The sequence below is a fragment of the Podarcis raffonei genome, chromosome 10 (assembly GCF_027172205.1).
Source record: "Podarcis raffonei isolate rPodRaf1 chromosome 10, rPodRaf1.pri, whole genome shotgun sequence".
Classification (NCBI taxonomy): domain Eukaryota; kingdom Metazoa; phylum Chordata; class Lepidosauria; order Squamata; family Lacertidae; genus Podarcis; species Podarcis raffonei.
The window spans coordinates 23,301,021-23,328,338 of NC_070611.1; the positions used below are offsets into that span (position 1 = coordinate 23,301,021).

At 43.8% G+C, this 27,318-nt stretch overlaps 1 protein-coding gene across 1 annotated transcript in view; it reads right to left on the reverse strand.

Moving 5' to 3' along the window:
• Positions 1-2,431: 2,431 nt before the first annotated feature.
• Positions 2,432-27,318, reverse strand: part of TES (testin LIM domain protein) — a 28,078-nt gene continuing 3,191 nt past the window's right edge. The window contains exons 2-7 of the mRNA XM_053405577.1: positions 19,246-19,331; positions 14,443-14,695; positions 12,670-13,005; positions 10,064-10,279; positions 8,180-8,338; positions 2,432-4,078 (exon numbers count right to left, since the gene is read on the reverse strand). Coding sequence (XP_053261552.1) covers positions 3,887-4,078; positions 8,180-8,338; positions 10,064-10,279; positions 12,670-13,005; positions 14,443-14,695; positions 19,246-19,331 — 1,242 coding nt within the window. The 3' untranslated portion in view covers positions 2,432-3,886. The remainder of the gene's footprint in view (positions 4,079-8,179; positions 8,339-10,063; positions 10,280-12,669; positions 13,006-14,442; positions 14,696-19,245; positions 19,332-27,318) is intronic.

Below are 27,318 nucleotides of genomic sequence, written 5' to 3' on the forward strand. Positions count from 1 at the left end.
TTAAAAATACTTCAGCTACAAAATTAAAGGATCTGCATTTGAATCCCTCTTCTATGGAACACTTTGCCTTCTGACATCTGCACCTGTCTCTTACCATCTGCTCCCTGCAGTGGTTTAAAAAGTACAGTGGTACCTTGGTTTAAGAACAGCTTAGTTTATGAACAACTTGGATTAAGAACGCTGCAAACCCGGAAGCAGGAGTTTTGGTTTGTGAACTTTGCCGAACATGTTTCGCTTCCTGTTGAGTGTGTTCCATTTGTAAATTGAGTCCCCCGCTGCTATGGGAAAGCACACCTTGGTTTAAGAACGCTTTGGTTTAAGAATGGACTTCAGGAACGAATTAAGTCCGTAAACCAATATACCAATGTATCTGAAAAAAGACAACTCTTCTTCTGATGCCCTGACCTCTAATCTCTTTGTTAGGAGTGAGCCAGCAGTAAATCACACTGTGCAAGTTGGAGTTAGTCCAAATAGCTCAGTCAGTAAACTTTTAATCTCAGAATTGTAGGGGCAAAAGATTCCTGCATTGCAGGGGGTTGGACGAGATGATCCTTGTGGTCCCTTCCAACTCTACAATTCTAGGATTCTAACTCTTTATTAGCAACAACAAGATCTGCATTGGAGTGTCAGGCCAAATGAGTACAGCCATTAATCTCCAATAGGTCTTGCCCTCATGAAGCAGTTTCTGAGACTGAAGGTCCCCGCCTCTGAAATGCTGCTTACGTTCCCTTCTCTCTAGGGTTTCCCCCACCAAGCAATCAGAGACTGTCCCTGTATGTGGCCAACCTCTTCTTCTACCCTTTTCATGCCTTTTCTGGTTCTGGGAGACAAGGGGGAAGGGGAGCTTGTCAGATTGGGAGGGGAAAGACACCTCAGCCTCTTCACAAGCCTGACCCACCTATGCTTCATGGTCTCTCTCCTCCCATCCTCTTGCTTCTGCCTCTGAATCTGGACTTGTTTCTTCCACAGACTCTCCCAGCTCAAGCTTCTGACACCTCCTCTTCACGGTCTTTTCCTCCTTCTTCCTCGGACTACTCATCCTTGTCCCACCACCACTCCCTGGGCTCTGAGCCTTCTTCCCCTGGTGGTTTTCCCTCCATTCTTCTGCATCCAGCCAATCCTTTGCTTTCATGTCCCTTCCCTCTTTGCTTATGACCTGCATGAGTGGCTCCCAAACTTTGAAAGCCATGGACCGCTTGAAAATTTCTGAGGGTCTTTGCGGACTGCTTGATTTCTCTGCCTGTTGTAATGCACAGTGCTAGGTGCTGTGAGGTGCTTTTTATTGCTCCTTTTATTTCTCATAAACTGCTATTTATTTCTTGTTTATTGTATTTCAGACACTTCAAGTTACAGACGCTTCAGGTTACAGACTCCGCTAACGCAGAAATAGCACCTCGGGTTAAGAACTTTGCTTCAGGATGAGAACAGAAATCGCGCGGCAGCAGCTGGAGGCCCCATTAGCTAAAGTGGTACTCAGGTTAAGAACAGTTTCAGGTTAAGAACGGACCTCCGGAACGAATTAAGTTCTTAACCAGAGGTACCATTGTAGTCATTTAGCATCTTTTGCCCAGTGTGCTTTTCTGGATGAAAAGGTTTCATCAAGCTTTTCTTAACAGAATTAAGTAGTTGTGAGTCTGGCGTATCTTGGGATAAATTACACCTGAGGCCTTAGCTCCTTTGAACTATAAAAGCTACTTTTACCTTTTGTTCCCGGAAAGCTTGCAAAAGAGCAGCCTAATCTTATTGTTAGCTTCTAAGTGCCTAGGTTTTCAGACGAATCTCCTGCAAGCACAAAGGAATGCAAAAATAATTCTTGCATTGTTAGCTGTTCAGAAAAATAATCACACCTTGTTTCCTCTTGCAGCCAACGACGTCCATTGTAAAGGTTCCATTTTTATTACTATTCCATTTTACCAGAGCCAGGTGATACAAGGGTCCAAAAAGTGCTATCGTTTGAGCAAGGTGAAGTCTCTGGTTTTGTTTTGGGTTCCCCCCCACAACACAAGTAAGAGAACTCTGCATGCATGTAGGACCCTCACCTCTTGGTAGATGTGTGAAGCACCACGCCTGGTGCGAGAAGAACATGGGAAACCTACTAGGTATTTCTATTTCTGAATATATATATTAAAACTATTGAATCATTGCCATGGGCCACATTTGCTAACACCACATACCCCCGAAGAGATTTTAATGCAAAGCTTCAAGAAACAAATTTACAGAGCTAAGAATCTAATGCCCAGTTTTATCCAGACAGACCATTAAGCACTTAAATCTATGGAAGAGAAAACACCGTTTTCTTCGCAACTGTATTATTGAAAGTGTCAAATTGGTCAGAGAGCACTTATTTTTTGTCTTTGAAACTATCACCCCCTTCTGGAATAGCCTTGTCATTACAGTCACCAAGAGGCAAACGAAAGATTTCAAGCTAGCAAACGGTTTGGTAAAAGTTTTATTTGAGAGCATGAATATAAGTTTACACATTTCTTTAGTCTTAGAAGAGCTGAATGGAAAGAGTTTGCATAGTTTACAAAGCCAAGAGCCCACATTCCTTTGCTGTGTACCTTCTTACATTCGTTATAAAGAAATTTCAGCATCGCAATAACTGTACTAGCTTGCAAGCTGCCTTATACAAAATTAAACCCATTAGCCTATATACCGTACTGTTTGCTCCAGGGGTTGACAACCTGTGGCCTCCAGGTGTAGCTGCCCTGTATTAGAAATCTCATTCATGTGCAGAGGCACCGGCAAATTTAAATCTTTCCTATTGCCTATAGTTCTGGACAATACATAAAATGAAGAGACAAAATGGACACACTTGATAACAAGCTTGATTGGAAGAGGACAGAGAAAGAGGCACAGAAACTTCAGATTAATAGAGAGCAAGTCACATTCTAAGCACCAAAAAGTCCACAGCTGTTTTTTAAAAAAACAAAACAGTTTAAACCTAACAAAGAAGGGAAAGTGTTTTAATGCAAATATTAAAGGTTGGAGCCAAAGTTTTGGGGGCATTTGCTTAAGCTGCTCAGTGGAAGCAGGAAGGCTTAAAAATATTTATTTCTGCCTAATTATGTTTGAGGGCTGCTGTACAGAATCAGCAGGCTAACAAATATGATCTGTGGTTGGACTTGTAACGCTTCAGGCTGAAAGTGAGGAATTCAGATGTTTGAATGCTACTTTACACATTCAAAATCTCACCTCAGATATGAAGCAAGCATGTCAGGAAAAGGATTCTAGCTTAGCATTCCCCCCATATATTATGGTATTTGTGAGATTTTTTGAAATGGTAGAACCCAAAACATGTGGCCTTGTATTTGTTGCTAGACTCCAACTCCCATCCGCTCCAGACAGCATAGCCAATGGTCAGGGATGAAAGGAATTGTAGTCCAGCAACATCTGGAGTAGGGTATAACATTTACAACAGTGTTTCCCAAACTTGAGTCTCCAGCTGTTTTTGAACTACAACTCCCATCATCCTTAGCTAGCAGGAACAGTGGTCAGGGATTATGGGAATTGTAGTTCAAAAGCAGCTGGAGACCCCAGTTTGGGAAACACGGATTTACAACATACCAAGTCATTATTTTATTTTTACACAGTTTGTTTTAAAATGTGTATAAAAGCAGACTTTAGAGCATCTAGTCTTTGAAATACACCAGGAATATCAGGCTCCCTATATGTGAGTAACATTTGCAACAAGTAGTAACAAAGTAGTAAGAGAAGTGCTGGAAGTACTTAATCGGAAGCTATCAAGTTAGAAATGTTAAAAAAAAAATCTTTGGAATATGCCATTTAATACGTTCAATTTTGTTTAAAAAACGCCCCAATACAGTAGAAATGCAGAGGGTTCTGAAGTAAAGCGAAACTTGGCTTGATCCGGGTTCTCTTCCCATTAGGACATCATCTTTTTCTTACATTCCACCGAGCAGAAAACCATTCCTTCTACCGGCATAAACTTCTGGCCAATGAGACACTTGCTGCAACAGGAGCACAGAAAGCACTCTGTGGTGGCATGCCAGTTGAAATTGTTGTAACTCACACGTTGAACTTCAGGGTCGATAGCATTGTGGCAACCCTGGCAGACCTAGAGAGGAGATGAGAGAAATGAAAAATGTGTTTGTTTCCACCTTTATAAGACAACGAAACTCAGCATATTCAATACAGATGTTATGACTTCGGCTCAGCATTTGAAATTCGCCAGGCGCGTTTTGCACCTGGCTATCGGCCACTTAAAAAGCAGAGACATCACCTTGCCAACAAAGGTCCGTATAGTTAAAACCATGGTTTTCCCAGTAGTGATGTATGGAAGTGAGAGCTGGACCATAAAGAGGGCTGATCGCCAGAGAATTGATGCTTTTGAATTATGGTGCTGGAGGAGACTCTTGAGAGTCCCATGGACTGCAAGAAGATCAAATCTCTCCATTCTGAAGGAAATCAGCCCTGAGTGCTCACTGGAAGGACAGATCCTGAAGCTCAGGATCCAATACTTTGGCCACCTCATGAGAAGAGAAGACTTCCTGGAAAAGACCCTGATGTTGGGAAAGATGGAGGGCACAAGGAGAAGGGGACGACAGAGGACAAGATGGTTGGACAGTGTTCTCGAAGCTACCAGCATGAGTTTGACCAAATTGCGAGAGGCAGTGGAAGACAGGAGTGCTGGTCCATGGGGTCACGAAGTGTCGGACACGACTAAACGACAACAAATTGCCCACTTGTGACCAAGTAAAGATGCCCGGGTGCCAGGATGGCGCCTCCACCACCTAGAGGTACATGCCTGAGTTTCCTTCAACCTTGACTGTTTTCACAGATTGGCAACACATCCTGTAGAATCCTACCTGTTATATTTTATCTGCACAATCACAATGATTTTCAGGAACCAAAAAGTCGCATTGAAAAATATGACTTTCGAGTCGTCTTGCCCCAAAATGACAACTAGGGATTCTGTAAGCCTGGTTTAAGGAGTCATTTGGCGCCTAGCTTATATATCCGAGTTTTTAACACTGCTTCAGTTGTAACATAATTTATCACGATGACAACATTACTCAACATCCTTGGTTTCTCCTTTGTGCCTTGAAACTGCCTGTGGAATGTAGAAAAGGCAAAGGCTGAGGACTGGATTTTCCCTCGCAGAAAGGGATCCTCTGCAGGCAGAAAAGGCAAAGCCTACTGTTTGCCCATTCTGTGGATCTGGCCTGTTCTTCCTTGTGGCAAGAGCCGCCATACTGAGTGCTTTCCACAGGCCTCCACTTGGTGGCGATATTGTGCAAACTGCGAACACTGTCCTGCGGATTGATGAACCAGCCTCTCTATCCTACAGGTGAGGAGCCGTGAGATGCAAATTCCTACAATGCTAAAATAAGCACACTGAAAAGTCACAGGGCTGGGTGCCTCGTTGAAGGATCATGAAAGCAGAGAGAAAAATATTGATAGCAAGTCTACAGACTGAGTTGAACCACCTATTCATAGAATCGTACAGTTGGGAGGGACCACAAGGGTCATCTAGTCCAACCCTCTGCAACACAGGAACATTTTGCCCACCTTGGGTCTCGAACCCAGGATCCTGAGATTAAGAGTCTTATGCTCTACCAACTGAACCATCTCATCTCTGCTTACAGGTAAATCTGTACATATATACTGGGTGATAGCCAATGTTAGTCACGCTCAGATCTGACCCACAGAAAGCAATAGACTTAAGTAACTAGTCTAATAAATTTCAGTAGGTCTGTTTTGAGTATTACTTCATTGGATATCCCCCACCAAGCCTCAACAACCCTGCTCTTCCTTTCCAAGCAGTTGTTAATCAGCATGGAATGATTTCTTTTACTATATGGACCTTTGCCAACAAAGGTCCATATAGTAAAAGCTATAATTTTCCCAGTAGTGATGTATGGAAGTGAGAGCTGGACCATAAAGAAGGCTGATCGCCGAAGAATTGATGCTTTTGAATTATGGTGCTGGAGGAGACTCTTGAGAGTCCCATGGACTGCAAGAAGATCAAACCTATCCATTCTTAAGGAAATCAGCCCTGAGTGGTCACTGGAAGGACAGATCCTGAAGCTGAGGCTCCAATACTTTGGCACCTCATGAGAAGACAAGACTCCCTGGAAAAGACCCTGATGTTGGGAAAGATGGAGGGCACAAGGAGAAGGGGACGACAGAGGACGAGAAAGATGGAGGGCACAAGGAGAAGGGGACGACAGAGGACGAGATGGTTGGACAGTGTTCTCGGAGCTACCAGCATGAGTTTGACCAAACTGCGGGAGGCAGTGGAAGACAGGAGTGCCTGGCGTGCTCTGGTCCATGGGGTCACGAAGAGTCGGACACGACTAAACAACAACAAATGGAATGATTGTGCCCAAAAGAGCTCCCATCTCTCTGGCATGCTAGTTTTATACATGCAAGACTTTGCGCTTCTTGTGTTTTTGTATGGAGGGTTATTCAATTATGCAAACTTCCCCCTGCAGTGGTACACTCACTGCTTCATCTACTGCGAGAACAAGGCCACCCCTTTTGCAACTTTTTAAATTCTGCACTTCTCTATTTTAATGTGAGTCAGTGAGTGTAAGATTTTTTCCCAAAGTTCTTGGGGGGAAAAGAAATAGATGCCCTGAAGAAACACAAAGAAGTGTTTTCCAGTCAGTTCATTTCAGATAATGGTCAGAACAAGAGGGGAGACAGAGTGTTCTGATGAATAACTGCTCTATCAGTGGGAAAGCTGAATTTAAGAACTACAGATTAAGAAGCACACACAAAAAAGCTAAGCGAAACTACAGGCAGAAAACACTCATTAAGAGAAGGGAAAACCAAACAGGAACAATAATAAATAAATAAATAAAGCTACAAAAAGCCACATTGTAAGTAGAACAAAGGAAACCCAGGAACCCGAATGAGGAAGTAATTAACTTTGGACTAACTGGTGCAGATGCTAAACAATGTTTTAAAAACATTTCATTCTTTGACACTGCATTTTAAAGAATAATATTTATAAGACTGCACACTGAGATACTCCCCTGGTGGTCGTGCTGTGTGGACTTCACAAGAAATACAAAGGCTGTCCACGATTTTGGACAATGCAGTGAAACTGACAAAAACTCCAGTCTAGAAGATAGCAGAAGAATCACTGCTCTATGAAAGCATTAGACAAGGACAGTTGCCCCAGGGGTTTTATACCCAAGGTCTATTCAAATGAAATTAAATCCCAGCCCCCTGTTGTTTTCTGTCTGCATTTATTCAGGCACCAGAGCAAAGTTCGACATGCAGATCTCTAGTACAGTTAGAGCACTGGAAGTCAATAATGATTCCTTTGAATCGAGGGCGAGCAGGTGCAATGAAATACAAACATCATGCTCTCCCACTGGCCTAAACTAGCAATAGTACTTCTGCATTCTGCAGAAATTGCAAGTGATGGAGGACCATCCCTGGAAGCTCATAAAAAGAGCCATAAAAAAATCCCACCTCAAGGGAATGATCTGGGAAGAAGACACAGTGGCAAGGTCAACTTTGGTCAAGCAAAGGGATGGTTTACACAAACTGCTCAAAGTGGTCAAGGACAATGCACAAAATCTTTACTTGAAAAGAGGATAGGGCACCTTCATACAAAGTTCCCTTCCTTACTAGCGTAATCTCAGTTTCCCCCCCCCTACTCTGGAACAAAACAGGAGTAGCTGTGTGTCACCAGCACATTCCTGATATTACCAGTCTTTTTGCCTAAGCTGGCCATTCCCAAGAGTTTGCGTGTAGATGCTGAACAAAACATGTGATAAGAGAAGTGGACCTTGATGGTGAATGAATTGCTTACAGGAAACACTATCAAAGACAAAACACTGGGTGGTATTAAACCTAGTTTGATTTAAGAGTATACATCAATAAACCACCATCCTTAAACATTGAAACTAATGAATATTCCTACATTGCAGGGGGTCTGGGCTTAGATGACCCATAAAGTGTCTTCTAACTCTACAATTCTATGACTATGTTAGGTCTATTAATTTCATTAAGTCTACTCCGATTAAAACTTAGCTGACAACCACCAGGCTGGGGTGAGGCATGGATAAGCCAGTAGTTTTTTTTTATGGATAACAGTGTTTTAAGAAATCACTGTTCTAGGCAAGATATGGGAAAGCACACCTGGGCACATAACTGTACATAGTAGTTACGCGTCGCAGGCAAATCGTGACTCTCTTACCACGGCATGATTCTTCACGTAGCACGGTTTGCAGACAGGCTTTTCGTTTACCATGACGTAGATCTCCCCAGCCAAGACACAGTCGCAGTCAAAGCAGCAGAAGTGTTTCAGATGCCAGCTTTGACCTTCGGCCTGGGTGTACTCATTGCTGAATATAAGCTGAAGGGATACAAGGAAGGGAGGTACACATTCAATACAACCACCCTGGTATTTTGTTCTAGAACGCTTTACAATGCTAAGGAAACACACACTTTCGGCCATATGAAACAGCTCCACTGTGCATTTCAGTCTGTTGCATTCATCGTTCCGTTCCCCACCCTTTTCAACAGGGCCTCTTGGAGATCTCTGTCAAAAGCAGCGAATGCAAAAAAGCAGAGGTTTGACTCTCCCAGAGAAAAAAGGAATGGCTTGTGGGCTTCCCATGGGTATTCTGTGAGAACAGGATGATGGACTAGATTAAGGTTACCAGACGTCCCTGTTTCCTGGGGACAGTCCCTGGATTTACAAATCAGTCCCTATACAAAATCTATTGAAGTTGGATTCGTTGAAAAAAATCTGGTAACCTTAGACTAGATGGGCCTCTGGCCTGATGAAGTAGGGATATTACGTCCTTATGAATGCCTTCCAGGTATTGAGAAAATGAGGGTAGTGTACTGTCAGGGGACTGCCATTGGAACAGGGGGGGGGGGGAGGCAGGGGGGCCAGTGGGATACAGAGAGCCTCCGAAGGTCCTGAGGAGCAGTTCCTCTTCCAGCGGTGGGAAAAGCCACACCTCCAGTGGAGAAGAGAGGGAAGGGGCCAGCCAAGCGGGGAAAGGGCTCGAGGATGCTGTTGAGCTCGCTGGGCTGGGCAGGAGGGATGCACGCCCCTTCCATTGCCCAGCTTGCGCAGAGGGGTTGGGGTACCAAAGTTCTTATGCTGGGGGAGAAGCCGGAAGGAGCCACTCCCGGATTCTGCAAGTGACTAAGACGGACATGAACTTTGTTGGTCTGCACTGTAAATAGTTTGCACAATAAAACCTGTAAAAGACAGGTCGGAGTCCTGCCTGGTTACTCACGAGCAACCACCAACACCATCTCACATGTACGAACAGTGCAAATGGGACATAAAGAAAGAGGCTCCAGGGGTTGTGGCAAACCCTCGACAAGGAGGAGCCACAAGCTGAGCTACAGGTAAAAGGAGTTCTAGCTCCTGCACAGCTCAGGACTAAGAGATGCTAGCAAAGTGCTCCTGAGCAAAGCTCAGAAAAGAAATATGGGGGTTCATTCAAGCCCACCTCAAAAGGAGAAGCCAGCTTTAGAAGCTGCCAAATTTATTTCCCCTCAGATTAAAAACCAGAGCGGGAGAAGAATGGATGGCTTTCCCATACTCTCTGCTTTGGGTAATGGAGTCATGTCCCTGATGTTTACTTTTTAGGGCCAGGTGTTGGCTTCCACCATCATGCCCTGCTTGTTAGTGAAATCCTAATGCTGGGCTAAAGGGACAGCAATGGAAGAAGCTGCGTTCTACAGAATCAGGCCACTGGTCTATCTAGTATAATCTATAGCAGTGTTTCTCAAACTTGGGTTGTTGGGACTACAACTCCCATGATTCCTAGCTAGCAGCACCAGTGGTCACAGATGATGGGAGGTGTAGTCCAACAAGAGCTGGGGACCCAAGTTTGAGAAACGCTGGTTTCTACAGGATTTCAGGCAGGGATTTCTCCCAGCTCTTCCTGGAGATGACGGGGATTGAACCTAGCACTTCCCGTGTGGAAAGCAGATGCTCTCCCAGTGAGCTATGGCCCTTCCCTTGGTCTGGTCAAAAGGCAGCAAATCTTTACAGGCAGGTCTTTTCTCCATGGCCTCTTCCATGGATGCAGAGCAGAAGGGGGACCTTGCTTACCTCATCGCAGCCAGCGCAGCGGGGCTTCTCGCTGTCACAGTAGTGTCGGCCACAGTACAGCTTCCCATTCTTCCAGAAGTAGATCATATCCACAAGGAGCTCACCGCAGGTGCAGCAGACAAAACAAGCCGGGTGCCAGAGTTTGTCGTAGCCGGCCCGCTCGGCGTAGACAGCCGGGTCCCCTTCCTTCATGCTCAGTTTGCACCGGAAGCAGCACTGCGAGGAGGTTAAGGGATTTTAAAGTTTATGTATAGAGCTTATCCAGACTTCCACTTACCCCACTGCGCCAGAAGTGCTTTAGTTATGCTGGTCACGTGATCTGGAAAGCTGTCTGCAGACAAATGCTGGCTCCCCTGGCCTGAAAGTGAAGATGAGCGCAGCACCCCATAGTCAATTTCGACTGGACTTAACCATCCAGGGGTCCTTTACCTTTTACCTTTACCTACCCCCTGGGAAAACCCAATCTTGACTGCTAAACCGGAGCAAATGTAATTCAGATTTCTGCAGATTGATGTTTGCTCCAACTGAGTGCTAAAAAGTGGGTTTTCCCAGGGAAAGCAGTGAAGGCAGACAGAAAACTGCTCAGATCCATCAGACAAGCCTTTCCACAGCAAAAACTATGCCCAAGGCAGCTCACAAAAAACCCTACTTTGGCGCATGCATACATACACACACACACACACACATTTTTTTGGGGGGGGCCCAAATGCACAACACAGTTTGTGTCTCATATCGATTTCACATCATTGTGAAATCACCTTTGCATTTTACACATCAGTACATTCAAACAAGGTAAAACAGTGCAATGAAATAATATAGGCTTAATATACGACAAGGAAAGCGCTAAATGAAAACCAACTGCCCCCAAAATAAATACGTAAATATAAGGTTAGATATACTAGTGCTGGACTTTCGGGACTCCAAAAGACCACAGCAGCCTGGCTTAAATACAGTCCAGAGGGGGTGGAGTCTTCTCAGCAGTGTGGAGTATTTACAGCCAGCTCCTTCTAACAGTCTTATAAGTAATAAGTGGATCAATGCTGTTTATATGGCTTAATACTTTCTGCCAACAGTAAGTGAAGCCATGAGATGTCTGCCTTTGTATTTATTAGTTTCATTTCAAGCAGAGGCCTTTCCTCATTAAACTTAATTGGGGATGCCATCTCTCCCCCCCCCCCCCCGGCTTCCACTTAGGAGTCCCTCTCTCTTCATCTCAGGAGTTTTCCTTTTCTGTACGGTTCGTCAGTTTTCACCTTGAAAAGAAACCCACAACAAACTGCTTCTTCCAAGAACTAATGGCTCTCGTTTAAATATAGCAAGACTCACTGGCCATCCCAAGAGACAAAAATATTGATCTTTGTGCAGGTACTAAATATAGCATTTTATATCTCGGTAGAAGCTGCACGACTGTCATGTAGATGATGGAGCAGACTTGCTCCAGATTGAAGGAGAAAACACATGGGTGGAAATTAGGCAGGCTTTGCCTAAGTATTAAGAAGAAACGTCCCGAGGAGAAGAGCTGTTCAACAGAGAACCCAGCTGGTTCAGGAAACAGCCGGCCCTTCATCACAGGAGAAATTTAAGCAGATGTCAGACATTGCAGTGGGCTGGACTAGAGCACCCTTGGGAGACCCAACTCTACAATTCTATCCTTTCTGGGATGCTGTGACTGCAAGATTCCTGCACTGAGACATGGGGCGGAGTAGATCAGGCTGGCTTGTTATGGTCCAAGGGATGAACTCTTCCTTGACCAATCCTCCAAAGGTCACATGCCCATGTTGGCTGTGGCTCAAAGTAGGCATGGTCACTATCCAGCCAGATGGGCAGGGTAATAAATAATAAAATTATTATTGCACACTCCTGAATGCACACAGGCATACACGCAGTGCTCAGGTCAGCTGAGAGGTGTGTGCATGCATTACCACTCACTCCCCAGTCGCACCATGACCAACAGGGGGATGGACAGGTTTAAACTGGCTTGCCTCCCCTGTGTTGAGTTCCATTTTCTTTTCTTTTTGGAGCCACTGCGAAAATCATCTGGGGTGAGGAAAACTGCTGGGTGGAGGGGAATCATGCTTCTGAGCTGCAGTTAGCCACCCCTGGCCTAGATGGTGTCTGAGGTCTGTCCCAACTAGGGGATGCCATGCTTCTAAGTCTGTAGAGCATGAGACTCAATCTCAGGGATGTGGGTTCGAGCCCCACGTTGGGCAAAAGATTCCTGCATTGCAGGGGGTTGGACTAGATGACCCTTGTAGTCCCTTCCAACGCTACAAATTTTATGATTTCCATGTTTCCTTTTCCCAGGAGTTACCTCCAAGTCCCAGAACAGCCACATTTTAGAACATGCTGTGTTTTCCTTAGTGGAGGACCCTTCTGCCCCATTTTCCTTCTGCCCCTGTTGCTCTTAGCTTGCAAAACAAGCAGGCTGAAACAGTCAATAGTTTAAAAAAACTAAAATACTTAATATATAAACCCTGTGCATAGGATGCTGCAGTGTGAAATACCAGGCTAAAATAATACAAAACCCCATTGACAGTTCTGCTCCTGTTTGCAGCACACAAGAAACACAGAGACGGGAAGACAAATAGACATATATGCCCACTTACATATTGGGATGCCTTTGGACCAGCCAGTTTGTCTTCCATGGCTCCTACGGTGGCTGAGGTGCCTCTCTCCCCATTAGTCGGGACATCCTTCCCGACAGCTTTGCCTTCCACTTCGCTCGGCAGCTTGACATCTCCCACCCCAAGAGCCTCGTTCTTGTATTTCTTCACAAACTGCTCCATCTGCTTCACCTCGTTAGGACTCAGCTCGTGGCATTTGGACGGATCCTGATCGTGTGCGGGCAGCTGCTTGGCCAACTGCTTCTTCCTGTACTGAGCACCTTCCGAGCCAGCCACGGGTTGCTTCTCCTTGGGAAGCATCTGCATATAATGTCTTGCCTAAAGAGTCCGGAGGGATTGCAAGAATTAGTTTATCAGATGCCCTTGGGATTCCTGCTTTTATAAACGGGGAGGGCGGCAGTGGGGAGGAAGGCAACCAAGGGGAGATTAACAGGGCTTAGCAGAAGTTGTTACTCTTCGGCGCGAACAGATACCAAGAAGTGGACAGCGAAACTGAAGGGACGTAACTCGGACTGAGAGTCAGAAGCTCACTGCAGGCGCATGCTTTACAACAAAAAACCCCAGCCATTTACTCCGCTGCAGTAACAGCTTGAACAATGTTTAGCTAACACTGAATCTTTTCAGATCCTGACATTGCAAGAGCTTTCAGACTGCTAATTGCAATCTTTCTCGCAGAGGGAAACCAGCATGTGAGGGTTGGAACTGAGGTCGAAGGCTTTTTAGCTTGTTTAAATAACTTAAAATGAAATAAGGTACTGCAAGATATACATGAAAAACTGAAGAAAAATTACTTCTGCAAGCTGGAGTCCCCCCCCCCCTTTGAAAATCCCTAAAACCCTCTTATGATTACAAAGCTGCACACACATCTCCAGCCTTCTGCTTTAGATCAGCCAGCAAGACACTACATAAACTTGACTCAAGATTGAAACATGCACGGGTTGGGCTGGGTGGGGAAGCCCAACAAGGCTATCCAACTATCGCATCTCGATGAGCCATTAATAAACCAAGGGGAGCTTTTCGCTTGGATCCCAGCTCTGAATTCGTTCTGACCATATACAGTAACAGAAATGTGCAAGCTTGAGTGCTTTTCTTCAGCTTTTAAACAATGACATAAATTGTGCAGGTTTTCCAACGCTATGTCCTGTTTCTGGAAGTATTCTTGAAAGGGCTCGTCTGGGAAGTCGTAAATCATCCTAAGTGGTGGCGAACATCTCTAATGCAATGCTTTATCCTAGCCATTAACACGACCTCTTTCCTCCACCTCACCCCTCTTGCTTCCACAACCATCCTATTTCCATTGTGTGACTATTTTATAGCAATCAGAGACTTGCAAGGGGAGATGACCACCGGACCCAACTTCATTATGTTTACATGGCTTATAGCAGGAGAACCAGGGGCACTGGATACATTTCCTGTCTTGGACCACTGGCGATGCTATTGAAGGCTGATGGGAATTGGAGGGGTACCAGGCTTACTGAGATAATAATTCCATTTAAATTTTCCTGTTGTTTTACATCAAAATATGGCCCCAATCCTGGGTGTTCTATACATTCCAACCCACCCCTCCTTCAGTTTAAAGCAGGATTTCCCAAACTTGGGTCTCCAGCTGTTTTTTGGACTACAGTCCTGCTAACCAGGGATGATGGGAGCTGTAGTCAAAAAAACCATTTGGAGACCTAAGTTTGGGAAACCCTGGTTAAAAGGATACCTTCTAGTTTTCATAAAAGCTTCCAAGACTGTATCACGATAGCTCACCAGGGTTTGATTCTGAACGGGAGGTGCCCATTCGTAAGTCACAGTATTGATGGACACGTTCTTCTTGGCAGCCACTGGATTAGTCAGTATCATAACATTGCGCTTGTACATAGGGATCCCATCCGATTTCAGCTTTGCAATGAGGGTTGTATATTTTGTATCCTCAAAGAGCTTCCCCACTTTGCGGTCGTCCTCGTTACTAGTGGGAACATCATGCTCCTCCTGCCCACACTTGCAGTTTCGACATATTTTCCTAGCGATTCAAGAGAAAAAGCACTGATTAGGCCATGTTCATATAAGTAAACAGAAACTGAGTGATAGCCTGCTATAGATATCATTCAGGAGGGCATAACCATAATTCTGTGAAAGTGTAGACTCAAGGAGAGGAAACCACAGCTGCTTTGCTTCTCTAGGCAAATGCTGAGCTGTAAACAAAGAACTGACCTTGGTTGCAACTCACAATTGTCTGGAGCGAGACAAACCACAAGCCCATGTTCTGATGATGTGCTAAGCCAAACCATGGCTTAGCTCACAGAAGCAGCAAGACCAGAGAGGAGGAGGAGCAAAAGGGCTGCAATCTCTTCTCTTGGCTGAGTGCTACGTGCAAACTAGGTCACTGTCTGTGCTTAGAAGTAATTGCCTCAACTGTCCCTTCCCTGCTGAAAATGGAGCTTAGTGAAGTCACATGATGAATACGACAGATTCCTTTGCTGTATCATTTCCTAGGAAATAGCCCTTTTCTCTGAGGGACAGAAGAGCATTCTGGGAAGGTGGGCAGCAGCGTCAATATTACTCTGGTAACATTGATGTGAACAAGCAGCTCAACAGTGTGCTGTCCTTTGTTTTCATGAATACATTTTCCTCCTTAGTATGAATAATCTGGGAGCAAAGGGGGCAGATTAATATCCTATATTCAGTAGCAGTTCTAGTTTTAAGTCTATGGACCGAATGCTCTTATGCTGCTGCCTCTTTATAGAATATGCACTACAGTACTTCACTTACTTGCATATTTGGGAAGCCCAACCCTGCTGTGTTTGGGGCCCTGGACTTCTGCCCTGAAGATCTACCCTGATGGCCTCAACACCTTTCTTTCCTCTGACTTCCTCAAGGTGGTGTATGTGGGTCTCTCTTCACCCAATTTAGCCTCTCAACCACTCAAAGACAGAGACTGAGTGGGCCATGGCCACCCAGTTTACTTTGTGGCCAAGTGGCAATTCTATCCTGGGTTTCCCTGGTTCTAGTCTAGCACTCTAACAACAACATCTCTCTGGCTCTTACATTACTAGTGTGGCATGTCATAACTCAGAGACAATACTGAGCTGGATAGATCAGTGGTCTGCTGCTTCAATACAAGATGGACATACCACGTGCAAAGTTTATCCCTCAGGACTCTCTGGAAGAAATCTGCACGGTTGCACAACCAAGGGCCTAGAAACCAAGCTTTATGAGGAATGGCTGAGGGAGTTTGGTATGTTTAGCCTGGTAAAGAGGAGACTAAGAGGAGATATGATAGCCATGTTCAAATATCTAAAGGGTTGTCACATGGAAGATGGAACAAACTTGCTTTCTCCTGCTTCAGAGGGCAGGATCTGAACCAGTTGCTTCATGTTACTGCAGAATATGATCCGGAACATTGCTCTAGATGTGCCAAGGTCACATGCAATAAGAGACTATCATAGCCATAGTTTTTACATAGTGGCAATATGAATTTTCCGGCAGGTATGTCAAGAATGCTCCAGTGTAACAGATTTCCACTCACAGCTGGCTTTATATTCTCACAGATGTTACACTCCCATCTAGTGGAAAAGAACATAATTGTACTGCAGACCCTAAAGGCATATTTGTTTTGCAGAAAGCTTTTCAGAGACTTTTGTGCATATATATTCACTGGGTCATCTATCTATGGGGGGGGGGGGAGTCTAGGTTGGGTCATTCTGAAATTCCTGACAAACTACCTTCACACTTAGAGAAGCTAACAGAGATCTTCTTTTAACAATATGTCATGTACGTAGAACCATAGAATTGCAGAGTTTGAGGGTCATCTAGCTCAATCTCTGCAATGCAGGAATCCTGGCCACAGCCAGCCCTGGTTGGACTTGAACCACCAACCTTCTGGCCACAGTTTATCTTGAAATGGGAAAGGTAGCAGATTCAGCAGAGCTCAACCTAGGACTACCCAGCTATTGATGCACACCAATTCCCATCATCACAATTCCGAGCCAATGGCTTTACTAATCTGAATGGGGAGTCTTGTGTTTATTTAGTCTTCTGGAATAATGCTGATGTTGATTCATGTATTTTAAAAATATGTACCTTCAGTGGTGGGTTTATGATCTGTGGGGCCCTTTGTGCAGCCCTTTCGGGGCCCCACCCATTAGTTTTCCTTAATAAACGTGACTGTCTCAAAATTAGAGGAAATGATAATTATGTTTCTGCCTTTGCACTGTGCTCCCTGCTCCCCAGACAACCTGGGAACACTTCTTGCTGTTGCCCAGATAGGGGGGAAAGGTGAGGACATTAAAGGTGAATCTGAAATGGGTGCCCCCCCCCCAATAAAAAAAAACCTTGGGAACAATCAGGAAAAAGATGATGATTATGGTGAGGACCTGAAAGATCATCTCATTGCTTATATTCCCAGCTGATCACTGCACTCTGCAGGTGAAGGCCTCTTGCAGGTACCATCTTATCAAGAGGACCATCCACACAATATACAAATCGGGCCTTTAGCACTCTCACACCTACCCTTAGGAACTCCCTCCCTGTCAATATTCGACAGGTCCTGCTTCTGTTCTCTTTTTGGCACCTACTGAAGACTTTCTTCTTCCAACATGCCTTCCATTAGTTCAAGCTTTTTCCACAGCCTGCACCTGTATTGGAATTGTTTTAATTTTTTATTGCTTTGTCGGGTGTTGTTTGCCACCCTGGGCTTCTTTCTGGAGGAAGGGCAAAATATAAATTTAATATACTAATAATACCTCTGCTACGGGGTCCCCCTGCTCAACAACTTTGGGAAAATCTGACAGTAACAACAGTGGTGGTAACCAGCGCTGTTTTTCTAGAAAAAGAGGTGCGGAAACTCACCACGAATGCCTCCCTTGTTTTCTTATAATGACAGTGGTGCCCGCCTGAGAGATGGAATTGGTGGTAATGATGACGATGCACTAACCCACAAAAAGGTTCATCTAGTGTATGTTATTTAGAAAGGAATCTATTTTATTTCCTTTTTTCATTATTCTCCCTTACCTCTTATCCTTAATGGTAATAAAGCTTACAATACAGCTTAAAGGTAAAGGGACTCCTGACCGTTAGGTCCAGTCACGGATGACTCTGGGGTTGCGGCACTCATCTTGCTTTATTGGCTGAGGGAGCCGGTGTACAGCTTCTGGGTCATGTGGCCAGCATGACTAAGCCGCTTCTGGTAAACCAGAGCAGCACACGGAAACGCCGTTTACCTTCCAGCTGGAGCGGTACCTATTTATCTACTTGTACTGGTGTGCTTTCGGACTGCTAGGTTGGCAGGAGCTGGGACCGAACAACGGGAGCTCACCCCATCGCGGGGATTCGAACCACCGACCTTCTGATCGGCAAGCCCTAGGCTCAGTGATTTAAATCACAGTGCCACCCGCATCCCACAATATAGTTTACAAGCTGTAATTAACTGGAAGATGGGGTTCATAGGTAACATCTCAGACATCACAAGGATTTGGTGCCTATATAAAAGATGGTTCTTCCACACACACACTTTGGAAAGGGAGACAAGGTAGCCCAGCAGTGGTCAGGGGAGCGACACAGCATGCAGTAAGTCCCAGACTGTTCAATCCATGGCATGCAGTATCAACACATTTGGCTCCTCAGCTAAATTCTATAGCAACACCAATCACCAGTAGCATTTCTTCACGGTACAGTCAAAACTGTAATCTCATTGGAAGCAAGCCCAATAGAAATCAGCTGACTTCTAAGTAAGCAACTGTATAAAACATTAAATTGCCTCAAGGCTGGCCCAAGACATTTTGGCATCTGAGGCGGACCTCAAAATGGCATCCTCCCTCCCCACCAGGGAGGAAGTGGGTCAGGGAAGAGCCACATCAGGAACAAGGGTGGGTGAGGGAAAGAAAGGAAGATCAACAATGGGATTAGCTGCCCTGGTAGACCCTGCCGCCTGGGGCAGTCTCAACTCTCCTCATGGGCGAACCCACATTTTATTTATATGCTCATAAGAATCTAAGAGCTCAACTGCAGGGATCAGCAAACTTTTTCAGCAGGGGGCTGGTCCACTGTCCCTCAGACCCTGTGGGGGGCCGGACTATATTTTTTGGGGGGGGAAATGAATGAATTCCTATGCCCCACAAATAACCCAGAGATGCATTTTAAATAAAAGCACACATTCCACTCATGTAAAAACACACTGATTCCTGGACTGTCCACGGGCCGGATTTAGAAGGCGACTGGGCCGGATTCGGCCCCCAGGCCTTAGTTTGCCTACCCATGCTCTACTGCATGGGACCAAAGGTCCACCTAGCCAAGTATTCTGTTCTCATAGTAGTCTGTGAAAAGCCCACAGGTAAGATGTGTGCACGATAGTATGGTGTCTTTCTCATATCCTTGAAAATGCTAGCATAACTCACGCTTGCTGTTCTAATCAGAATCAATTCCTTCATGTGTTAATTTTTCCCAATTTTGTCCATACATGTGATGTAGTTATGTCTGAACGAGTCAGTTTGCGGCTGAATGAGACCTGTGTTGTGCAGATATGCTTATCTGCAATAGAAATGTTTCGGTAAATCAGGAAACCTCTCTTCTTACCTCCAGAAATGTAGCTCAAATCCTTCACATTTGTCTTTGCACTTCAAGCAAGGGGCCCCAGATCCTTCCTCATGTCCTAAGCCCATCTAGAGAAAAAAAACAGAGTTAAAAATATATATTTCCCAAGGCACATAGTATTATTTTTAAGAGTGCTTCAACTGGCAAACTTCCAAAAATCTATCTAAGATATAGGCAGGGGGAGATCTCAACTTTCAATGAGATAATTCACTTGAAGCTGCATCATGGAAGCTTCACACCTTTCTTCCCAGCCCTGTAATTTCTGAGTAATAGCTGGCCCTTTAATGCATTTGGCTTTGTGATAGCGGTGATAGCAGTAGTGATATCAGGACACTGAAATAAGAAACATATGATTGGACCAGGGCTGGGTGATATATCGATATATCGTCCAAAACCAGTTTGAAGTCCATATTGTGGTATCATTGTCATAGTTCTTGACCTGGCAATATATTGCAAATCATGATGTGGGTGTGGGTGTGGTAGGCAAATATCACAATGTGGCATAAACTGTGAAGCCAGCCAATGCCTCTACAGAGCTCCATCCTTATTTCAGACATTGTGATATATCAGCATATTGCGATGTTTAGCTGGTGATACACCACAAAGTTGAAAATCAGGTCTAGCCTTATTGCAGACATTGAGATATTTCAGTATATCACACTGTTTAGCTGGCAATATATCACAAAGTTCAAAACCAGGTATCACCCAACCATAACATTCACCTCTACATAGTTCCATTCTTATTTCAGACATTGTGATATATCTGTATATCACGATGTTTAGCTGGTGATATATTGCGATGTTGAAAACCAGATATCGCCCAGCCCTCCTGAATCAGCTTCCCCCTCTAGCGGTTTAGCAAGCCACTATGTAACACCTCCTGCCTCTGTTGGAACAGCTCGCCTGGGCCACCTGCCACTAGTGGTGCTTGCTTGCCTGCCAGACATTTGTCCTGCTGGAGTTGATGTGGCCACCTACTGGCTACTAGGCAACAGCCAGGTGTGACAACAGCCTTACGTTTCTATCAATATAGAAAGAAAAGACCACATGAAATTTATGTTCTGCAAGAGTGCTTCAGCAAGCAGATTTGTTGAGCAGAAAAGAAATGGCCAGTTTTCATGAAAATGAGTAATGGGCTGTAAGCCTTTGGCTGGCCATTCATGAGGGGACACAGGCTTTTGCCGCTGCATAAGTAAAAGCAGCAAGCTTCAAGGTGAAAGGTTTTCAGACATAATATTCATAATTATCATTACCACTTACCCAAAAGTGTGTATTGCAATTGCTAAATAATGCTTTACACCTGTGTGGAATTCTGACTGAACACCAAGCTCGCCTTTCAATACTCAAAAGTATAAGAAATCTGCCTGCATGCTTTTTCTTCTTTTTTTTAAAGAGGATGGAATCAATTTATCCATAAATGGAATCATGGAAGAAAGTAAGACACATAGGTCATTTGAAATGTAGCCAAGAAGAGGTTTCTGGATGTCAGTTGCTAAAAATTCTAAAAAAAACATCTGGCATTTCAAATACGCCCAGTTTGATTTCAAGGCAGTCTGCGAACGAAAAGCATTACAAGTCTACTGATTGAAGTCATCTGCTTCACAATGCCTTCACGACTAAAATATTACTTCAGAGCAAAGTGTTATAAATGGTTGCAGGCCAGCCTCATGTTTGAAAAAGAAATCTTGCTTTAATCAGCTTGGAATGTTTCTGGGGACTCAAAAGCTGGCTCTCTTTTATATTAAAGAGCACTGACCAAACCTCAGCTTCCTGGCTGCTGCCAATCAAATGTCTGGGGAAACAGAAGTGCCGAATATCATCTCTCCCTCTCAAGAAGAAGAAGATCTGCACCATCAAATAATGTATTCATATGTTGCATGTTCTTACTGGAGGCTAAGATTTGAAGGGAAAATTACTGGGTGGGGAGGAACAAATTCTGAGAGGAATTGTCACCTGTCACTTAATATAATGGTGGCCAACACACAGAATGCAGCCACAATGACAGTGTCACATGTCCTGCTGCAAAAGGACGTGGTGGCATCATATGCTGGCATCCTCGTGTGGCTACACAGTGCTACAGAGATGCAATGCCAACCAGGTGTGCTTCTAGACTCTTAAGAGACACAACATCAGGAATATATGATCAGGTGCCCACAATTCCTCTCGCCCCTGGCAAATGTCCCTGGCCTGAGGAGGACTGCCAGTAGACTCCAATCTAGTGTTGAATCTTGAACACCCATGGGCAGTGGTGAAGAGAAACCAAGGCAAAGATGCACAACCACACAGCTCACACAGATGCCTTCAGATACAAGCAAGTGCATATTCTTTGTTCTTTTGGCCCAACACCAAGATCCAGGACCGAGGGCCTTCTGGTGGTTCTCTCACTGCGAGGAGCGAAGCTACAGAGGGCCTTCTTGGTAGTGGCACCCACTCAGTGGAACGTCCTCCCATCAGATGTCAAAGAGACATGTAGCTATACAATCTTTAGAAGACATCTGAACGCCTGTATAGGGAAGCTTTTTAATGTGTGATGTTTTACTATGTTTTTATATGTGCTGGAAGCCACACAGAGCAGCTGGGGCAACCCAGTCATCTGGTACTACTATCTTACTTGGCTACGAGTGTTTGCCAAGAAAGACGACGACTACAACTAGTAATAATAATTGGGAAATATACACAAAGAGGCTCCCCTTTTCAATGCCCTGCCAAATGCACAGATGTTGGAAGGGAGTGGAGTGGAACTGACCTTCTGTAAATCACATGTACAGTGGTACCTCAGGTTACAGACTCCGTTAACCCAGAAATAATACCTCGGGTTAAGAACTTTGCTTCAGGATGAGAACAGAAATTGTGCTCTAGTGGCGCGGCGGCAGCAGGAGGCCCCATTAGCTAAAGTGGTACTTCAGGTTAAGAACAGTTTCAGGTTAAGAACGGACCTCTGGAACGAATTAAGTACTTAACCCGAGGTACCACTGTATATTCTAACACTTAAGCGGCTGTCGGAACCAGCAGCTGTTATGCGCAGGAGATTTTCGTGCAGGTGAGCCTCAGTGTGACTGTGGCCTTAACCAAACCCTTCTAACATTTATCCGCAACAAGACCATATGCATAGCTAGCTGGCACTAGACCATACATGTACTGGCAACATGGACTGGCTGAGGGAGTCAGGGAACAGGAAGAAGCCTCAAATTCAGCAGGGAACTGCTTTTACTTAGGCTTCACTTTTTCAGCATTCTTCCAAACAGATACAACATAAAAAAAAGGATGCTGTCATGCATCTTAAGCCCAGTATCTCTGGTCCATACTTTGTGAGTGCACACAAATCCTGCCCTGGTGGGGCTTCCCATTGACTTTATTTATAGAAATAGGCGACAGGAAATAGGTCTGCATAAGCGACAGGGATGCATGCAAATATTTGTTTCAGGCAAAGAAGGTATTCCTCATGTGGGAATCCCATGTGCACCTCAGGCCTGGTGCACCACATTGGGAATGAGTGGGAGCTATGAATTGGGAAAACTCTGGTTCAAACCTGCGCTCAGCACCGGGAAAGCCTTGGGCAAACCACCACTTCTCAGCTTCATCTATAAAATGGGGATTGCCATATTAGCTTGTTTTACAGGGCTGTTCTAAGGGCTACTGAGGGAATGTATATAAAGCCTCGATAGGTGTATTAAAATCATATATTGCAATGAAACACAGTACCAATGCAAGAGGTTAGAAATGTTTCTAATGGACAAAAGGTGATTATTAAGGCCTAGTTGGTATTAAAACGTGTTATTTAATTTTATTGCTTTACATTTTGATTTTGCCACTTTATGATTCCCGCCCCCCTGCCACCCCACACAGAAATCTGCCCAGGCCATCTTTGAGAGAATTCCCACACATATAAGGGAATTCTGGTCTATCTTGCTAACTAGCAATTTTGACAATTACAAAATATAGAATTAATTTCGCTGGTACAAAATTACCCGAATGGCTGAGAATGTTGTCCTGTTATAAAAAAAACAACCCAGGACTTTTTCCATTTTGTCCCATTTTCAATTGGTCTGTTGAACTGGGAAGATTTATTGAAATGGTGACTGGCTGTTGATTTTCACTCTGAACTGGTTTCCAAGGCAGCCGCCGCAAAACAACAAGGATCAAGAAATGCCCTGCAAGAAATGCCAAGTGGCACTTTGCAGTAAATGAACGGAACAGAAACTTTTACTTCTGCATATAAAGTGAGTGCTGCTTGCAATACAGGATTTTAAGTAAGTTTTCTCTTTGCCTATTTTCATTGTTCAGGCACATCCCAGAGTTTACCTCCTCTCAAAAACCCCCTTTTAAAAAAGGCAGACACATACCATTCTTCTTTAAAGACTCTGAATGGGAATGTTCCCCCTTATTTTCCAAAAGGACGCAAATTTCTCTGCTTTAGTGCCAGCCTCTCCTTTCCTGAGGCAAACTATGTGATCACAGCATGCAAATGGGACCGCGAGGCAGTGACCTACTGACACGTTTTTATGGAGTTCACCAATGTCACAGACAGGGCAGAGCGAATTCTAACTCGGAACAAAGGTTTAACTAACAGGGGCTCAATAAAGCACCAACTGTATAGCTCTCGGCATCTCCATGGTGAAGTTAATGGGAAAGACAGACACTGGGAAAAATCACAACCTCCGTCAAACACATAGCATTATACTCAGAGATTCCTGCATTGCAAGGGGTTGGACTAGATGACCGTGAGTGTCCCTTCCAACTCTGCAATTCTATGACTCTATAAAAAGAGATAAAATCAGGTAGCAGTTGTATATGTGGGAAAGATTAGCCTAATGTTAAAGGCATCCCTGGCACATGAATGCACTCAGTGAATTAGGCATTAAGACTGTATTTTGCAATTACTCAAGCTCTAACCTCTGAGGCACTCAGGCTTTGGGAAAGAGAATTATGAGCAATTTATTTTGGGCAGGCAGAAGATTTTCTCAGAGATTGTTTATTTCAAGCTCATTGTCAAGAACCAATAACCCTTCTTTATGGGACATGAAATCTCACAGATGCCATGACTATCATCTTACCTCCCTATCTCATCCCATTTTACCACATACCCAAAATAAATATCTTGCCATTTCTCTTTGCTGCATTATTCACCCACAGATGAAATAAAGACAACCCAAGAGGCCTTTAGTATCTAGGAGTTCACTTCTAACCTTTCTGCTTCAGGTTAACTTTTCAATGCAAGCATGGAGACATTCAAAGAAATTTGGCTGCAATCCTATACCTGCTTACCTCGAAATAGGCCCCAGTGAACTCATTGAGACTTCTGAGTAGATATGTGAAGGATTGCAATGTTAGAAAGTTGCTTCTCTGGGATACAGAAGGCCTGCGAATCCTCAAATCAAAGGGAGAAAATGTGGTGCTGCTAGATGTTGTTAGACTCCAGCGCTCATCGACTTGTCTGATGGTTAGGGATAATGGGAGTTATAGCCCAACAATATCCGAAGGGTACCACACTGGCTACCCGTTCTTAATGTTTCCATTTGCATCTTGAGTTTTGTGCAGGTATTCCTTGATCCCTCCACAGGAAAGGTACCTTACAGGAATACATTGGAACAACTTTTTTAAAAAATAAAAAAGAGCCAGCAAGGAAGTGACCAAACACAAAACTTATATTTATTCATTTGTATATTCAAGGCAGCTCAGAAAATTCTTTAAAATGTGATCCTAGGAAACATGAGAAGGGAAATAATAAAGGTTGAATGCCTGTATATCATATAGTCTCTTTACCACTGAATCCTTCTCATTTTCAGCTTGGTGCAATGTCTTCAACAACTGTTTGAAGAGCGACAGGGAATTACGCTCCTAATTTCTCCCCCGCCGCATTACCGTCTTCCCAGCTACTTTTCTCTTGTTCTTTTTTGTGTAGAACCAGAAAGTCTTGATAAAAAATGAAGCATGCACCACATCTATAAAGAAGTAGCCACCTTTGTCTGCAATGTCATTTTTGAAAATGAACATGCTCTATGAAGCAATTAAGAGCTATAATTATAGGAGTACATTCTCATTCAGCTCATAGGATGGCTTTGAATTAAGGTAAAGTATGTTCCAGCGAAAAAACCAAGTTATGGAATTTATGAAGAGAGCAAAGCGGCAGCTTTCAAAGATGGGAGAACCAGATGGATGTTTTTCAGATGTACTTTTCCACAGGTCTTCAGATTTCACACAAGATCAGGTAACGAGAAGAAGGTCTCAAGCCTGATATTTATGTTCACCATTGCATCAGGAAGCCTGAAATCACAGAGCATCAAAGCTCTCTGTTGGCCACAGTTAATGGAGTCAGTTTTCACCAGGACAGAACTACCAAAGAGCATCACTGAGATCAAAGGGGATGCACAGTTTTGCCTGTTAGGATGTGCTCAGTTGCCAGGACTGGAACGGATTAATCCACCTCACATTAAATTTCTTAAAATTTAGGAAGTGGGTTGGTTCCAACTAATGGCAGGGACAACGTTTATGAAGAAGAGTTTCCTACCAACATACTACATGTTCTCTTCTATTTTTCTGGCCTCCAGATTACAGCGATACTTATACAACTACCACATAGCTTATGCCAACACTGGCATGTGTTTATCCTTACTACATTTTATCTTCTTCTGGAACGGGATCTCTTAAATCTTTCATAAACATTTATTTCCATTTATTCCTAAACAAAGAGGTTGCAGATGGCTGCGTAAGAGAGTAAATATATCATTCACAAATTTCTGTTCATGGCCAAGGCCTGGACACAGTTTCTTGTTCTCCGCAACAACAGCTATTCTTGTACAGTGGTACCTTGGTTTAAGTACTTAATCCGTTCCGTAAGTCAGTTCTTAAACCAAAGCGTTCTTAAACCAAGGCGTGCTTTCCCATAGCAGCAGGGGTCTCAATTTACAAATGGAACACACTCAACAGGAAGCGAAACATGTTCTTATTCCAAGGCAAAGTTCACAAGCCAAAACACCTACTTCCGGGTTTGCAGCGTTCTTAATCCAAGTTGTTCATAAACTAAGATGTTCTTAAACCAAGGTAGCACTGTATTCTGTATAACACACTCCTGCAGGTAAGATACCCACCTGAAAACATTTTCCAGGGTCTCAACAGATTTGTTTAAATGACAGATATGTGGTCTCTTATAATCTTCTGTAATCCCAAAACCTAACTGAAAGAGTCATACTTCCTCTAAGATTGTGTGTGTGTGTGTGTGTGTGTGTGTGTGTGTGTTAACAAAATCTGGACAACAGATTGACTACTTCAGCCTAATGCTTGCTAATTGTAACGTCAAAGAAGCAAGCATACATTTATTCTTCATCAACAGGCCCAATTTTCCATGTAAAATATTCTGAAGATATATATATGATGATGGAAAGAGCTATGTTGCTAAACTATCACTTTCAGCACAAGTTTTAAGCTGCCTTTAAAAGTAGCCTTTTGGGCAACAATTAAATATACAGTACCTTTATGAAGTGTCACAAAAAAGTTGGCATGTAGCCATAGGCACTGGAAGTTGAATGCAACACAAAAAACATCAGCAAGTTTCTTGGAGTTCCTTTCACTTGTGTGACACTGACCAATTATCTGAGACCTCTTTCATATACTAAAGGAGAAGCAGTGACATCTGAAAAACTAATATGGAGCAGATTATATAAATTCTTGAAGAAATACATGAGTATAAAGTTGAATCCATTAACTATACTCCTTCCCTGATCATGTTTCCAGTGAATATACATTCCTTTTTGTGCAAAATTACCATCATCCTACATGAAGTTCTGGCTAACCAGGATATTAAGAAATTTCCCCTCTCTTTCATTTATCAAGATAGCTCAAAGTATTTATATTGAAAGTTCAGACGTGAACTGGATGGCGTTGGTGCATATGGAGTTGTACAGGTATGTGACACAAGAACTGTTGCATTTATAGACTGGTAGCTGAAGTTCAAGTCCATGCATGGACTCATTTGGTATCCCTGGAGAAACAATCACAATCTGGCCTATTTCTAGTGCTACAATAAGTATCCAAACAAACCCCTGTGTTGCAAAAGAA